Genomic DNA, 13,219 nt, shown 5'->3' on the forward strand with positions numbered 1-13,219 from the left:
TGCTGGGTTGCTGCAACCCCTACTCATACCCAAGAGGCCCTGGTCCCACGTTTCACTGGACTTTGTTACGGGCCTTCCGCCCTCTGACGGACACACAGTCATCCTTACCATTGTTGACCGCTTTAGTAAGATGACCCACTTCGTGCCCCTTCCCAAACTACCCTCTGCTAAAGAGACCTCCCAGGTGGTCCTGGAACATGTGTTTCGTATCCATGGCCTACCCCAGGATATAGTGTCAGACCGGGGCCCGCAATTCTCAGCAACCTTTTGGAAGGAGTTCTGTCATCTCCTTGGGGCCACCGCCAGCCTATCGTCTGGATTCCACCCGCAGTCAAACGGCCAGACTGAACGCATGAACCAGGAGCTGGAGAAGGCACTGAGGTGTGTGGCTTCCCAAAATCCCCGGGCCTGGGCTCAACACCTGCTCTGGGTGGAATATGCCCATAATTCACTCACCAGTTCCTCCACCGGGCTCTCCCCCTTTCAGTGTGTCTACGGGTATCAACCTCCACTGTTTGCCAGCCAGGAGGCGGATGCCACCTGTCCGTCTGCTCTTGCGTATGCCCGCCGCTGCCGCCGCACTTGGGCCCAGGCTCGCACTGTGCTCCTGAAGTCTGGAACCAGCTACGCCGTCGGGTGCCAACCGACGGAGGACCCAGCACCTACTTACCGGGTTGGTCAGAAGGTCTGGCTGTCTGCCCGGGATCTGCCGCTGCGGGTTGTATCACGAAAGCTGGCCCCTCGCTTCATTGGTCCTTTTCCTGTGCAGAAAGTCATCAGTCCAACGGCGGTCCGACTTCAGTTGCCCGCTTCCATGCGGGTCCACCCCACCTTCCACGTCTCCAAGGTCAAGCCGGTCCATGAAAGTCCCCTGGTCCCTGCAGCTCCGGCGCCACCTCCTCCGCGCCTCGTAGATGGCGGTCCTGTCTTCACCGTCCGGCGGCTGCTCCGCTCTAGGCGAAGGGGTAGGGGTCTCCAGTACCTCGTTGATTGGGAGGGATATGGTCCAGAGGAGAGGACCTGGATCCCGGCCAGGAGGATAGTGGACCGGACCCTTATCACTGACTTCCACCGACTACATCCTGATCAGCCTGCAATCCGTAGGGGCCGTCCAAGAGGGGTTCCTAGCCGTCCGGCCCGCCCTGCTCCTGTCTCAGTGCCTGTCCTGTCTCCCGACCGTGACCCTCCAGCTCCTTCTGAGGATGAGGAGATTCACTCGGACCGCTCGGAGGAGTTCTGACCCGCCGCCTGCTCCCCTCCACCCTCCCGGCATGATGTTGTTCTTGGGACTTCTGGGGCCGTCCCTTGGAGGGGGGGTCCTGTCATGAGCACTCTCTCTCCCTGGTAGCAACATTAATTGCATTCAATTATCTTCCACTCTGCTCACCTCCCTCTCTCTACTCAGCCTAACTAGCTCCACCTGCCCTGCTCTGCTCTTGTTACCTGGCCAGCTGCACTGCATTTCCCACTCACCATCCTCACCTTGCCTCACTCTGTTCTAATTACTCTGCCAGCTGAACTGCATTTCCCCACTACCTCTCCCAGTATATCAAGCCCTGGTTTTCAGCCAAGCCCTGTCAGATCGTCTTCAAACCCGGACCAGTAACCTGCCTGTCTGCGCTCTGACTCCTGTTTGTGATACCGATCCTTTCTTGACTGCCTCCTTGTTCTACTGCCCCGTCTATCCCAACCTGCCTTCTGGACCTCGACTACTCTCCGATCTTCAGCCCCTCCGGTAACTCGTTTCTGCCTTCTGTCTCTCACCACGATATTTGCCCAGCCCTGATCTGTACTTCTGCCTGCCATTCATATTGCTGTTGTGTGTGTGTGTTCCCCCAGGTCTCCGACCACCAGATGAGCGTGCCCAGACGTTTCACCACCCTCAGCCCGATACGCCGCTCCATCACTGGGGAACACACACACTAAGCACTTGGACTGGACACCCCCGGACATTTGGTGACCCCCGGAGCACAGGTACCCACAGGAGGACCCTGAAAGACCCCTGACACCCCTGGGACTCCTCTTCCCGCCTGTAACCTTGAATAAAGAACTCTGAATTTGAACTTGCGCTCTTGGGTCCTCTTCTGTTCGTGACAAGCCGCATGTGCACACTCCCTCAAATCGTTTGGAGAAAATATCCTTTCTATTTTATTCAGCTTTGTTCAATTGTATTCTTCATACTATAAAACAATGCCACAGAATTCTAAGCAAATCTTGTCTGCTAAATTAACTAGTGTAGCCCACAGCCATTTGGCGTAGCCAGATCAGGACCTAACATAAGGACAACTCAGAGTATGCTATTCTGTTCTTCTGAAATAGACTACATTTTCTCCATATCATGCTTCTTTAGATCTGTCTAAAATAAATAATGGATTTATTGTGAAGGTGTAGGCTATATTACATGGATTTATTAGACTTTTTAAAATGTAGATGTTCCAAAGGTCTGCATCAGTGGCTTGTAGGCTATGCGTGGAAGCCAGGAGATGCTAAACGTGTTTATGTTAATTAACGGTCAACTACCGTGAGACCGACAGTTATTTGCTTGACAATCACCGGCTGACGAAATTTCTTGACCGCCACAGCCCTAATCTGACTGACTGACTGGCTGGATGGCTTGCTGGCGACTGACTGACTGATTCTGAGAGAAGCTGTTGTTAGTGCAGACGAGAGAAGACAGATATTCCTTTCTATTAGTTTAGTTTTTCAGAGAGAAAGGCCAGTGAGTCAGTGAAGAGTGTGTGTGTGTGTATGTGTGTGTGTGACTGTGTGCGCCATTGCCTATCAGCCTGTGACTGTACCTATTATCAGATAAGTCTAAAAAAGGATTGGATAGGTGCTAGCAATAAGGCTATAGCTCCCACCTTTGATGAGCAAGGTGGAATTTTCATTTTCACCATATTACTTACACTTTTTCTTTCAGAAGTACCCAAGTACATGGGGGTAGGGTCTAGGGGTTGACTATGGATAGGTTGAGTATACAGTAGCTCATATGTAGTGGAGGGTAAATGCATTTATACACCTTTTTTTTTGCGTGAACGTTTACCGACCTTTTGCATGAAAATAGTATAGGGAGCGTTACTTTACTCACCGTGAACAGCGATCAGCGTTTACCCACCTATTTTTCATTGGCTATGTGTTGTACTGTGTAGAGTGTGTGTGTGTGTGGTGTGTCTGTGTGTGGGTCGACGTAGTCATTACTCATTATTATTATTTTGTCTTGGCGGAACACCTATGTAGCATCCTCCTGTTAGAGGGAGTGAGGGAGTGTGTAAGGGACGGAGGGAGGGCTACAATTTGTTACAGTTTGAATGAGCGTGTAAGTACATTGTGAGATTGTGAGTATGATAACATTTTGCATGTGTCTTTGCCCATGTCTATAGACTGAATGATTGACAGTCACTTGCTGTGCTTTGTCCACAGAACCTGCTGATAAACCACGGTTGAGAAAGAACAAGAAACCAAAGAAGAGAAGGAAGACGCGGGGGAGGAGAATGAGAGCAGCACATCCATCTTCCCCCCATCACTTGAAATCACCCTCCATTTTCTGTCTAAGCTAACCCAACTGGGCCCAACTCCACTCGGGCTCAATCCAGCACTACCTACCTACCTACCTACCTACCTACCACTATACCTATCTACCACTATACCTACCGCATGCCTTCTCTCCCTTTTTCCATGTCCTTGTTTTGGAGTGTATTATCTTGATTTGTCGTCTGTAGTGCATTGTCTTGATTTATTTTGAAATTGCACTGGCACATCCTTCAGGGCTCAAATAAATCCCTCCAATCCTGACAAAATAAGATTGAAGATGGCTCTTTGTCGCTCTGCACCTCCTGACGTTAATGCCCCACACTCGGGGTGCCCCCTACCCACGATGCTTGATTGCACGGTGCTCATGGTTTCATTAAACAGCTGGCGTCCTTAAGCCAACTCCATGGAGATACCAAGGGAGTGTGTGTGTGTGTGTGTGGGGGGGATTAGTTTAAGATTTATGGAAGATTAGTTAGTAGCTAAGAAATAGTCAGCTTTTATAATTAGGATGTAGGACAGTGATTATTCTGGAGCACCAGTTTTCATTTCAAGCCTTGCTTAGTTATGTTCAATTGGTAAAGTAAATTACCGAATTATATGGGTATCAGATAAACTCGGGGTTGAAAGAATGCCGGTACGGTCCGGTGCGGAGTACAGGCAGAAAAAATAGTGGAGGTACACCGGTAAAACATGAGCCTATCACAATAATTAAAACAAAGATGTCAAGAAAGATTTAGGCTATTACACCATCATTTATCATTACTGCCTGTCAGCTGCATGAAACATTAGACTATTATTAATTATTTATTAATTATGGACTTGAAAACCGGTGGTATAGGCTACGCTCCAAACTGCCATGTGGATCGATGTACAAACCTTTTGCCAAATCAGAGATGATTGACTGGGGCCAAGATGTATGCGGACAGCAGTGGACCCATCAATCAAGTGATTGCCTAATGACAATCACCGAATGACAGAACACTTGTTGGGTGTTTTAATAGACGTCTCTTTCCATTCATCAAATGGCGGGTGCACAGTGCACTGTTTCAGATGCTGGAATTATTTTAGAGTGGTTGTGATCATGCCACACTAAAAGGTCATACATTTTTTACAGTTAAATGGCATGTCTTTACTATTAGGCACACATAGGAGGTCCCGTACCAGGAATTTAAAAAATCTACTTTCACCCCTGGATAACACCATTGTTAGTGTTGGAATGACACACCTCGAGATCGATTGTGAGAACTGCTTGCTTTCTCTCCTTTTCATCTGTTTTCTATCCCTTCCTATTCCTTTAATATATCCTCTCTTTTTCCCCTCACTCAATCAATCTCACGTCCCTAACCCTCTCCGTCTGTATGGCTTTATCCCTAAGAGGATACTAGTGCCACTGCCTACAATACCTGTGTGTGTGTGTGTGTGTGTGTCTTGCGGCCTCATATTGTCCCTTTTCCACCGTTACCATGGTGACAGGCAGTGCGCTAGAGGCAAAGCAAGGTGCGGTGGAACCTTGAAGATAACCCTTAGGGTCACCCCGCAGAGAGGCTCAACTAGGTACAGCTGACAGCCCTAAACAATACTGCACCATCCAACACACACTCACACAGACACACACCAGGGTTTCCGTTAGGAAAATGTGGTGCCAGACATTTGACCGGAAGCATTTTAATTTACCGGACATTTAAGAAATTTACCGGATCCATATGCATTGGTTGCACAACCTGATTAGGGCGTCCACCCACAGTGCTCAGAATGCCAGAAATCACATTTCATTTATGGTAATTCATCTTAACAGGACATGCAACTCCGATGCAATGGTGTGCGTCATTCTTACCGAATTCCGATGAGCAATTTGAAGATGTTAGGATACATAGGCTGCGCGTCCATAAGGCGAGGGGAAGCTTTCCCTAAAGTAAATTGAATTAAATTGCAAAAATTATATAGCCTAAATAGCTTACTCCTGTCAATACATAAATTAATAAAATCATTCAAAATAGGCTACTACACCAGAAAGCATGATTTGACCAGAGGATCATTAGCTTAAAAAATTCAATGAAGAATGCAGATCATTTTAAATCACATAGCTTACAGTCAGAAGGTCCCACAATTTGGTCAGAGCCAGCAGCAAATACCAAATAGATTATTGTTGAGTTGCGACTGTCAGTGAAAAACAGAGACCCAGCCCGGAATATCACAATATTAAAAAATACAATCACAGAAAAACAGTTTGGAAAGCAAAATGGCTATTGCTGTAGGCCTAAATAGAAGACAATGAAAATAGTCAATATTTTAGTTGTCAGTGTTTATTAGGATTTTAGTGGCAAAGCAGAATAAAAAAAAATCAAAATATAAGGTAAACTCCCAGCAGAGCCTCAAGTCCAATGGGTATATCCTCAGGCATGTTGATGTTAATGTGTTGATGTTCTCCGTACCCATAGCCAGAATGATTTTGCAGTGCATGGTGATCGAACAGGTTTCCTGTTATATTCATCAGAGGTGTATGGAGGGTGAAGTCTGTGAATCCAAAAAATTGTAATTATACAGATGATTAACTAAACATGCACACGACAGAATTCATACCTTGGCTTTTGTGGTAAATGTGGATGAATTAAACTCTTTTGATATTGGTTTTCATACACATGCCTTGTCCATAATGTAGAGGCCTATGGGATTTTCCTTGAAGAGGTAAGGGAGGAGGATTGTACATGTGATCTGCATAACATACCAATACCAATTGACATACCTTTGTATGCCTCCTCATCTGTAAACCTGCAGACACAGACACAAAAGTGAGCAGTTCAGTCATCTGCACCCAATACAGCTAGCCTTCTACATATTCTTATAGTATACATATGCTTACCTCTTTGTTGATTGATATCTATTGAATTGTATCCATTTTCTGTTTTAGAAAGATTTGCACAAATATGAAAAGATAGATGGTATCATCTTAAAACAATATCAATTTAGATCATACAAGGGACAAACCTTACCTTAAATTGTGGAGATCTTTACATTTTTCAGTTGTGCCTGCACCTGCTATCCTTTCAAATTAAAATCCAAATATTTCAGTTGAGCAGTTAGCTTCCTGCAAGAACCCCCACAAACTAATGAGGTTCCTCGATGAACCCCACCTCCTATGGGGTTCTTGGAATAACCTTTTGGGGGCAATTTTCAGTGCCAAGAACCCTAAGGTTCTTCGAAGAACTTTGAGGATCTTAGAAGAACCCTTGTTGAACCCCTAATTTTTAGATTGTAGTTGCCTATGCACTTGAATGGCGAATGGGAAGTGCGCTTCAATTTACCAGTTGAGAAGAAACACAATTAGCTTGTGGCCACAATAAAAATTGTTTTTTTTTGTTTTTACATGCAATTGCCATTAGAATTGTTGCGGAATGATTGGGCTTATTAAAGCGCACGTTTCACTCCAGCAGCAACAAACAGCTGTTTGGTGAGCTGTAGCAGCATCTCTGGTGCTACATCGACTGGTATTTCAATCAATGAATAGGCTACAATGCATTATTTCGCAATGTGATTACTTTTTTTCTCCAGGACAATTGTCCTGCTACAATTTTATCGTCTTTTCTTTTGACAAAAGTCGGCTATTACCGGCTAATGGAAACACTGACACACACACACACACACACACACACACACACACAAACACATTTCACCTCTAGCATGCTTTTGAGTTCACCCCTATAGATGTTTGTTGCTGGAATCAGACTTGTTCTCTCTGCTACTCTGTGTGATCAATGCCAGAGCACCAGAACAACAGTACTGCAGACTGGGAGTCAAATATAGATCAATAAATCACTCCTCACAGATCCTGGTACCAACTAGCACTTGGATGGACTGTCAATCTCATCTGTGTGGGGTGGTGGGTGGGGTGTATGCGTTTGCATGCGTGCAAGTTCACTCATACACCATCTGTATATTGCATACATGTACAGTATTACATATATATTCAATATATATATTAAATAAGTCACCAGGTTACTGGGTTTCCCCCATCTCCTTCTCACTGACATTTCTCCACAAATACCAGGCTCTCTATAAAATGACTTATATCCTCTCTCCTACCCCATTATTCACAACAACCATGATTAAACAGCCCTTTGAATGTTATCGGCCTTATTGCTTTTATTACTAACCTTCAGTTTTAATTAATTTGACAAGATATTGGATCTGGCATTGCCTACAGTATGGGGAGGATGATGGGTGTGTGTTAGAGAGAGAATGGGACAGGACTCTTGCAGTATCTCTGCAATTGGACTAACTAACATAGCAACACTTTAACCTTAAGTCGTTTTGGGGATAGCAACAACATTGTCAGACAAAGAACCCCCCCCCCCCAGAAATGACACTTCTCATAGAACATCACCATACATGTCTTTCCTCCTCCTCTGCTCCCGCCAGTCCTATGATCGTCCCTCCTTCCCTCTCTACCCCATACCGTGGCATCTCTTACTTTTCCACGTTATTCCTGTCACTTTGGAATAACAGGAATCGTGTTGCCATGGAAACCATGCAGCTTGCTTTTGATTTGGCGAGACAGCTGGAAGGTGCGAAGTCTGAAAATGACAAGGCACGTTTTGAATTCTATTACACTATTGATTTCCATTCATGCAATTACCTGAGCTGGGTGAGTGAATGCGGAACAGGGATGTAAACAGAGTAACACCCATCGGAATACGTTTGGTTTCGCAGCATGCTAATGCTTTCCATGACTATTCCCAATGATGGTCTCATTTTCCCCAGTGATGATAGTGATGGCTAAATATTTCTGAATGGTTTTCTTAGCAGAAAGTTATCCCTCATTGTTTCCTGGTTTTTAGAGTACACGTAACTTGAAAATAAAGCAATAACACAATGGTCTGTGAACATGCATGAAATTATCCTGAAGTTACACTGTCTGTCTGTGTCTGTCTCTCTCTCTCTCTGAAATACTTTCCACAGGACACCAACGTCAGTTCAACGTCTATTTCATGTTGGATCAACGTAATTTCATTGAAATGATGTGGAAACAACATTCATTCAACCAGTGTGTGCCCAGTGGGTTGGCACCACAGGCCTAGTCCAGCCTAGCTGACAATGAGTCTAATTTTGGTGTGTGGCTTTGCAATGACAGAGTGAATTGTGTGCCGGCACAGCTTGCTGACATCACTGTGGCTGGGCTAATAGAATAGGCTTTGATTAAATTGTCTTAATGAGCAACTGGAACTGGCTACTGGGTAATTTAATTAGAACCCAGCTCATCCTCCAATGGGACGACAGGAGCCACAGCTCCTGGAAGATAGGAGAATGGGAGGGAGAGAGAGAGAGAGATGGAGAGAACCACAACTGGAGAACTCACCAAGCAAAGGTATGTTGAATCAACATTTTATCAACAGCATATTTCATAGTTTTTCAGCATGCTGACATTTTCTGGTTGGATTTGCAAAACATTTGTCAAGCTCGGTCCTCTTTTTCCAGTGTGTAGTTTACTGGGGACTCTTGACCCTCAGCCATTATCTCACTCCCATCCTTACGCACACAGACAGACACACACACACACACACACAGATAAAGGTCTTATCCCAGAGGGGCCATGCGGCGTATCTGAAGTGGACCGCCTTATCACTCCCCTCCATCAGCTAGCCTGGGAGAGGGAACGAGAGGACGACAGGGAGTGGAGGGAGAGGAAGACTGATGAAGGATGCTGTATACATAGGGACTAGGGAGGGTCAGAAAAATAGGAGAGAAGGGACGGTAGAAGGAGGAGGGGAAGGAGAAGGGAGGGTTGAAGGAGGAGGGGAAGGAGAAGGGAGGGTTGAAGGAGGAGGGGAAGGAGAAGGGAGGGTTGAAGGTAGAGCAAAAAAAAAATAGAGAGGAGTGGTAAAGGAAAGGTAGAAGAGGAAAAAGGGAGTATGAAGTAGCTATAGAGGACAGGTTCTATACACAGGTGAGTGTGAGGGAGGGGTCTGGGGAAAGGCCCTTAGAGAAAGGGAGAAACAGCTTGAAGACGGTCCGGCTTTATTCTTTATTTCATGACATCCACTAAAGTCATTACAGCCCAATAACAGAGACTCAGGGGCCAACCGAGCTCCTTAACCCCACTGGTGTGTGTGTCTGTGTGTGCGTGCGCCAATGAAAGTGGCACATCACGTAATCCCACCAGTAACTGGGATAAACCCACAGTCTAATCTCCCTTTGTTTTTCTCTTTCTTTTCTGCCTTGTTCTTTTCCACAGGAAGCATTGTCCTTTACCTTATCCTCACCGCTTTACTAGCTGCGGCCCTCCCTAGGCGCGGCTTATTGCGGCCCTCCCTAGGCGTGGCTTATTGTGGCCCTCCCTAGCCCCAGGAATCTTCTCCGCGTCTGTAGAAGGGGCTTGTGAATTCTGTGTAACTTTGACTCATATTATGAGCTCCTGGCTGGATTTGAAGGAGACTTTCTGGGGAAGGAGCTCGGTTTTGTCCTCTTTACCGCTCGTGGTGTGCTGTGTTAAAGTGTGATATTGAGAAGTTATGGTAGTGAAAGATACTGTACGGATACACTAATTAAGACTTGATCAACAGGTTTAACATTTGTTACAACTAAATCTTTAGAAATAGTTAGGAATAGGTAGGTACGTGTTGTTGGCCATAGCTAGACAGTACACTTTAACGATACACATCGCATCCCTACGGGGCAGCAGCAACAGGCACAAGTGCTTGAAGCACCAGCAAGGCCTGACAAGCAGCTACAGTGGGGAAAAAAATGTATTTAGTCAGCCACCAATTGTGCAAGTTCTCCCACTTAAAAAGATGAGAGAGGCCTGTAATTTTCATCATAGGTACACGTCAACTATGACAGACAAAATGAGATTATTTTTCTCCAGAAAATCACATTGTAGGATTTTTTATGAATTTATTTGCAAATTATGGTGGAAAATAAGTATTTGGTCAATAACAAAAGTTTCTCAATACTTTGTTATATACCCTTTGTTGGCAATGACACAGGTCAAACGTTTTCTGTAAGTCTTCACAAGGTTTTCACACACTGTTGCTGGTATTTTGGCCCATTCCTCCATGCAGATCTCCTCTAGAGCAGTGATGTTTTGTGCCTGTCGCTGGGCAACACGGACTTTCAACTCCCTCCAAAGATTTTCTATGGGGTTGAGATCTGGAGACTGGCTAGGCCACTCCAGGACCTTGAAATGCTTCTTACGAAGCCACTCCTTCGTTGCCCGGGCGGTGTGTTTGGGATCATTGTCATGCTGAAAGACCCAGCCACATTTCATCTTCAATGCCCTTGCTGATGGAAGGAGGTTTTCACTCAAAATCTCACGATACATGGCCCCATTCATTCTTTCCTTTACACGGATCAGTCGTCCTGGTCCCTTTGCAGAAAAACAGCCCCAAAGCATGATGTTTCCACCCCCATGCTTCACAGTAGGTATGGTGTTCTTTGGATGCAACTCAGCATTCTTTGTCTTCCAAACACGACGAGTTGAGTTTTTACCAAAAAGTTCTATTTTGGTTTCATCTGACCATATGACATTCTCCCAATCCTCTTCTGGATCATCCAAATGCACTCTAGCAAACTTCAGACGGGACATGTACTGGCTTAAGCAGGGGGACACGTCTGGCACTGCAGGATTTGAGTCCCTGGCGGCGTAGTTTGTTACTGATGGTAGGCTTTGTTACTTTGGTCCCAGCTCTCTGCAGGTCATTCACTAGGTCCCCCCGTGTGGTTCTGGGATTTTTGCTCACCGTTCTTGTGATCATTTTGACCCCACGGGGTGAGATCTTGCGTGGAGCCCCAGATCGAGGGAGATTATCAGTGGTCTTGTATGTCTTCCATTTCCTAATAATTGCTCCCACAGTTGATTTCTTCAAACCAAGCTGCTTACCTATTGCAGATTCAGTCTTCCCAGCCTGGTGCAGGTCTACAATTTTTTTTCTGGTGTCCTTTGACAGCTCTTTGGTCTTGGCCATAGTGGAGTTTGGAGTGTGACTGTTTGAGGTTGTGGACAGGTGTCTTTTATACTGATAACAAGTTCAAACAGGTGCCATTAATACAGGTAACGAGTGGAGGACAGAGGAGCCTCTTAAAGAAGAAGTTACAGGTCTGTGAGAGACAGAAATCTTGCTTGTTTGTAGGTGACCAAATACTTATTTTCAACCATAATTTGCAAATAAATTCATTAAAAATCCTACAATGTGATTTTCTGGATTTTTTTCTTCTCAATTTGTCTGTCATAGTTGACGTGTACCTATGATGAAAATTACAGGCCTCTCTCATCTTTTGAAGTGGGAGAACTTGCACAATTGGTGGCTGACTAAATACTTTGTTCCCCCACTGTATTTGCTCACAGGTGTGGGTGATTGACAAGTGATTGCAGAGTGAGAGGTGGACTGAGTAGCGTCTTGGCTCGGCTGGGTTTTCCCACGTTTGTTTGCTACCTTGTTGTTATTGTATGGATCCTGTTAAGTAGGTTGTCTCCTTAGCACATGCTTCCAACACCCTGTTTGCTTATACTTACTTTCACGTTAAATGCACACATTGACAGATTATGGAACAGCTAGGCAGGCCTAAAACCTCTAGACATAGCGAGAGTAGACTTATTCTTAAACTGGCTAGTTGGTTTCGTAACTATACTTTTTCTGGAGTGTGGAATACACATACCCATCTAACACACACACTCTGGCCTTTGTGGCCCTCTCCTTCAAGGCTGGAACACGCACACACAGTCCCAGTGAATAATGACAGCTTTTTGTTTGTGTAATGATCGTATTGGCTCTGGTGGAGAGAGAGGCGGCAGTGTTATCGGCTTTGTCTGAGAGTATACAGAGGATCAGCTACACACACACACACACACACACACACACACACACACACACACACACACACACACACACACACACACACACACACACACACGCACACACACACACACGCACACACACACACACACACACACACACACACACACACACACCTTCATCTTGTCTTCTTCCAATGGACATCCAGTGTAAACGGAGAACAGCTTTGATTGACTGTGGACTGTGGAGGCATTGTCTTTCTCTAGGATTGTATAGGTTTTCAATGGTGAAGTGAACCTCATGGTCACAAAATGTTATAATGTAGTTTACGAAAGTTAAATCAGTAAGGCTGGTCTGAATGACTCGTCACTTTTAAATGTATCTAGTAAGCACAATATAATTCACATCGCTTCCTATCTCACAGGCATAGCAGGTATTCATAATGTAGTGTTTATAATGCTACCTCATCAGTTTAGCAGTTATTTACATGGTAGTGTTATTAATGTGACCTTGTCAGGATAGCGTCACATCTCTCCTCCTCCTTCACTAATAGCAAGCGTGTGGAATGTCATTCACCTATTAACTTCATCTTATGAGCAAGGCACACTAAGGCAATTCCACCACGCTTCCTGAATAACCTATGGGTTCGATGCCAGCTGCCCAGCATAGAGAAATCTGTCTAAGCAGACAAGGCCTTCCCCCAAACTATTCTATAACATCCCATGTTGCATTCTGTCTCTGTTGTCATTCAGTTAAGCCTGTACTCGATTGAACTACACTACAGCATAACTTTCATCATCTTTAAGTGACACTAATAACCTCTTTCGTTATCCATATATTTATAGATAAATTGAGTAGTACTTGTTCGGTAATTGGGGGTATTTACGTTCTCTTCATTTGGG

General features: G+C 45.1%; 1 protein-coding gene across 2 annotated transcripts in view; it reads left to right on the forward strand.

Moving 5' to 3' along the window:
- LOC121575526 (MICOS complex subunit mic25a) overlaps positions 1-3,800 on the forward strand; it is an 81,745-nt gene extending 77,945 nt beyond the window's left edge. For both annotated transcript variants that reach the window (XM_041888682.2, XM_041888683.2), the window contains one exon: positions 3,421-3,800. In XM_041888682.2, coding sequence (XP_041744616.1) covers positions 3,421-3,444 — 24 coding nt within the window. In that variant the 3' untranslated portion in view covers positions 3,445-3,800. The remainder of the gene's footprint in view (positions 1-3,420) is intronic.
- Positions 3,801-13,219: the final 9,419 nt, after the last annotated feature.

Source organism: Coregonus clupeaformis, chromosome 10 (assembly GCF_020615455.1).
Source record: "Coregonus clupeaformis isolate EN_2021a chromosome 10, ASM2061545v1, whole genome shotgun sequence".
Taxonomy (NCBI): Eukaryota; Metazoa; Chordata; class Actinopteri; order Salmoniformes; family Salmonidae; genus Coregonus; species Coregonus clupeaformis.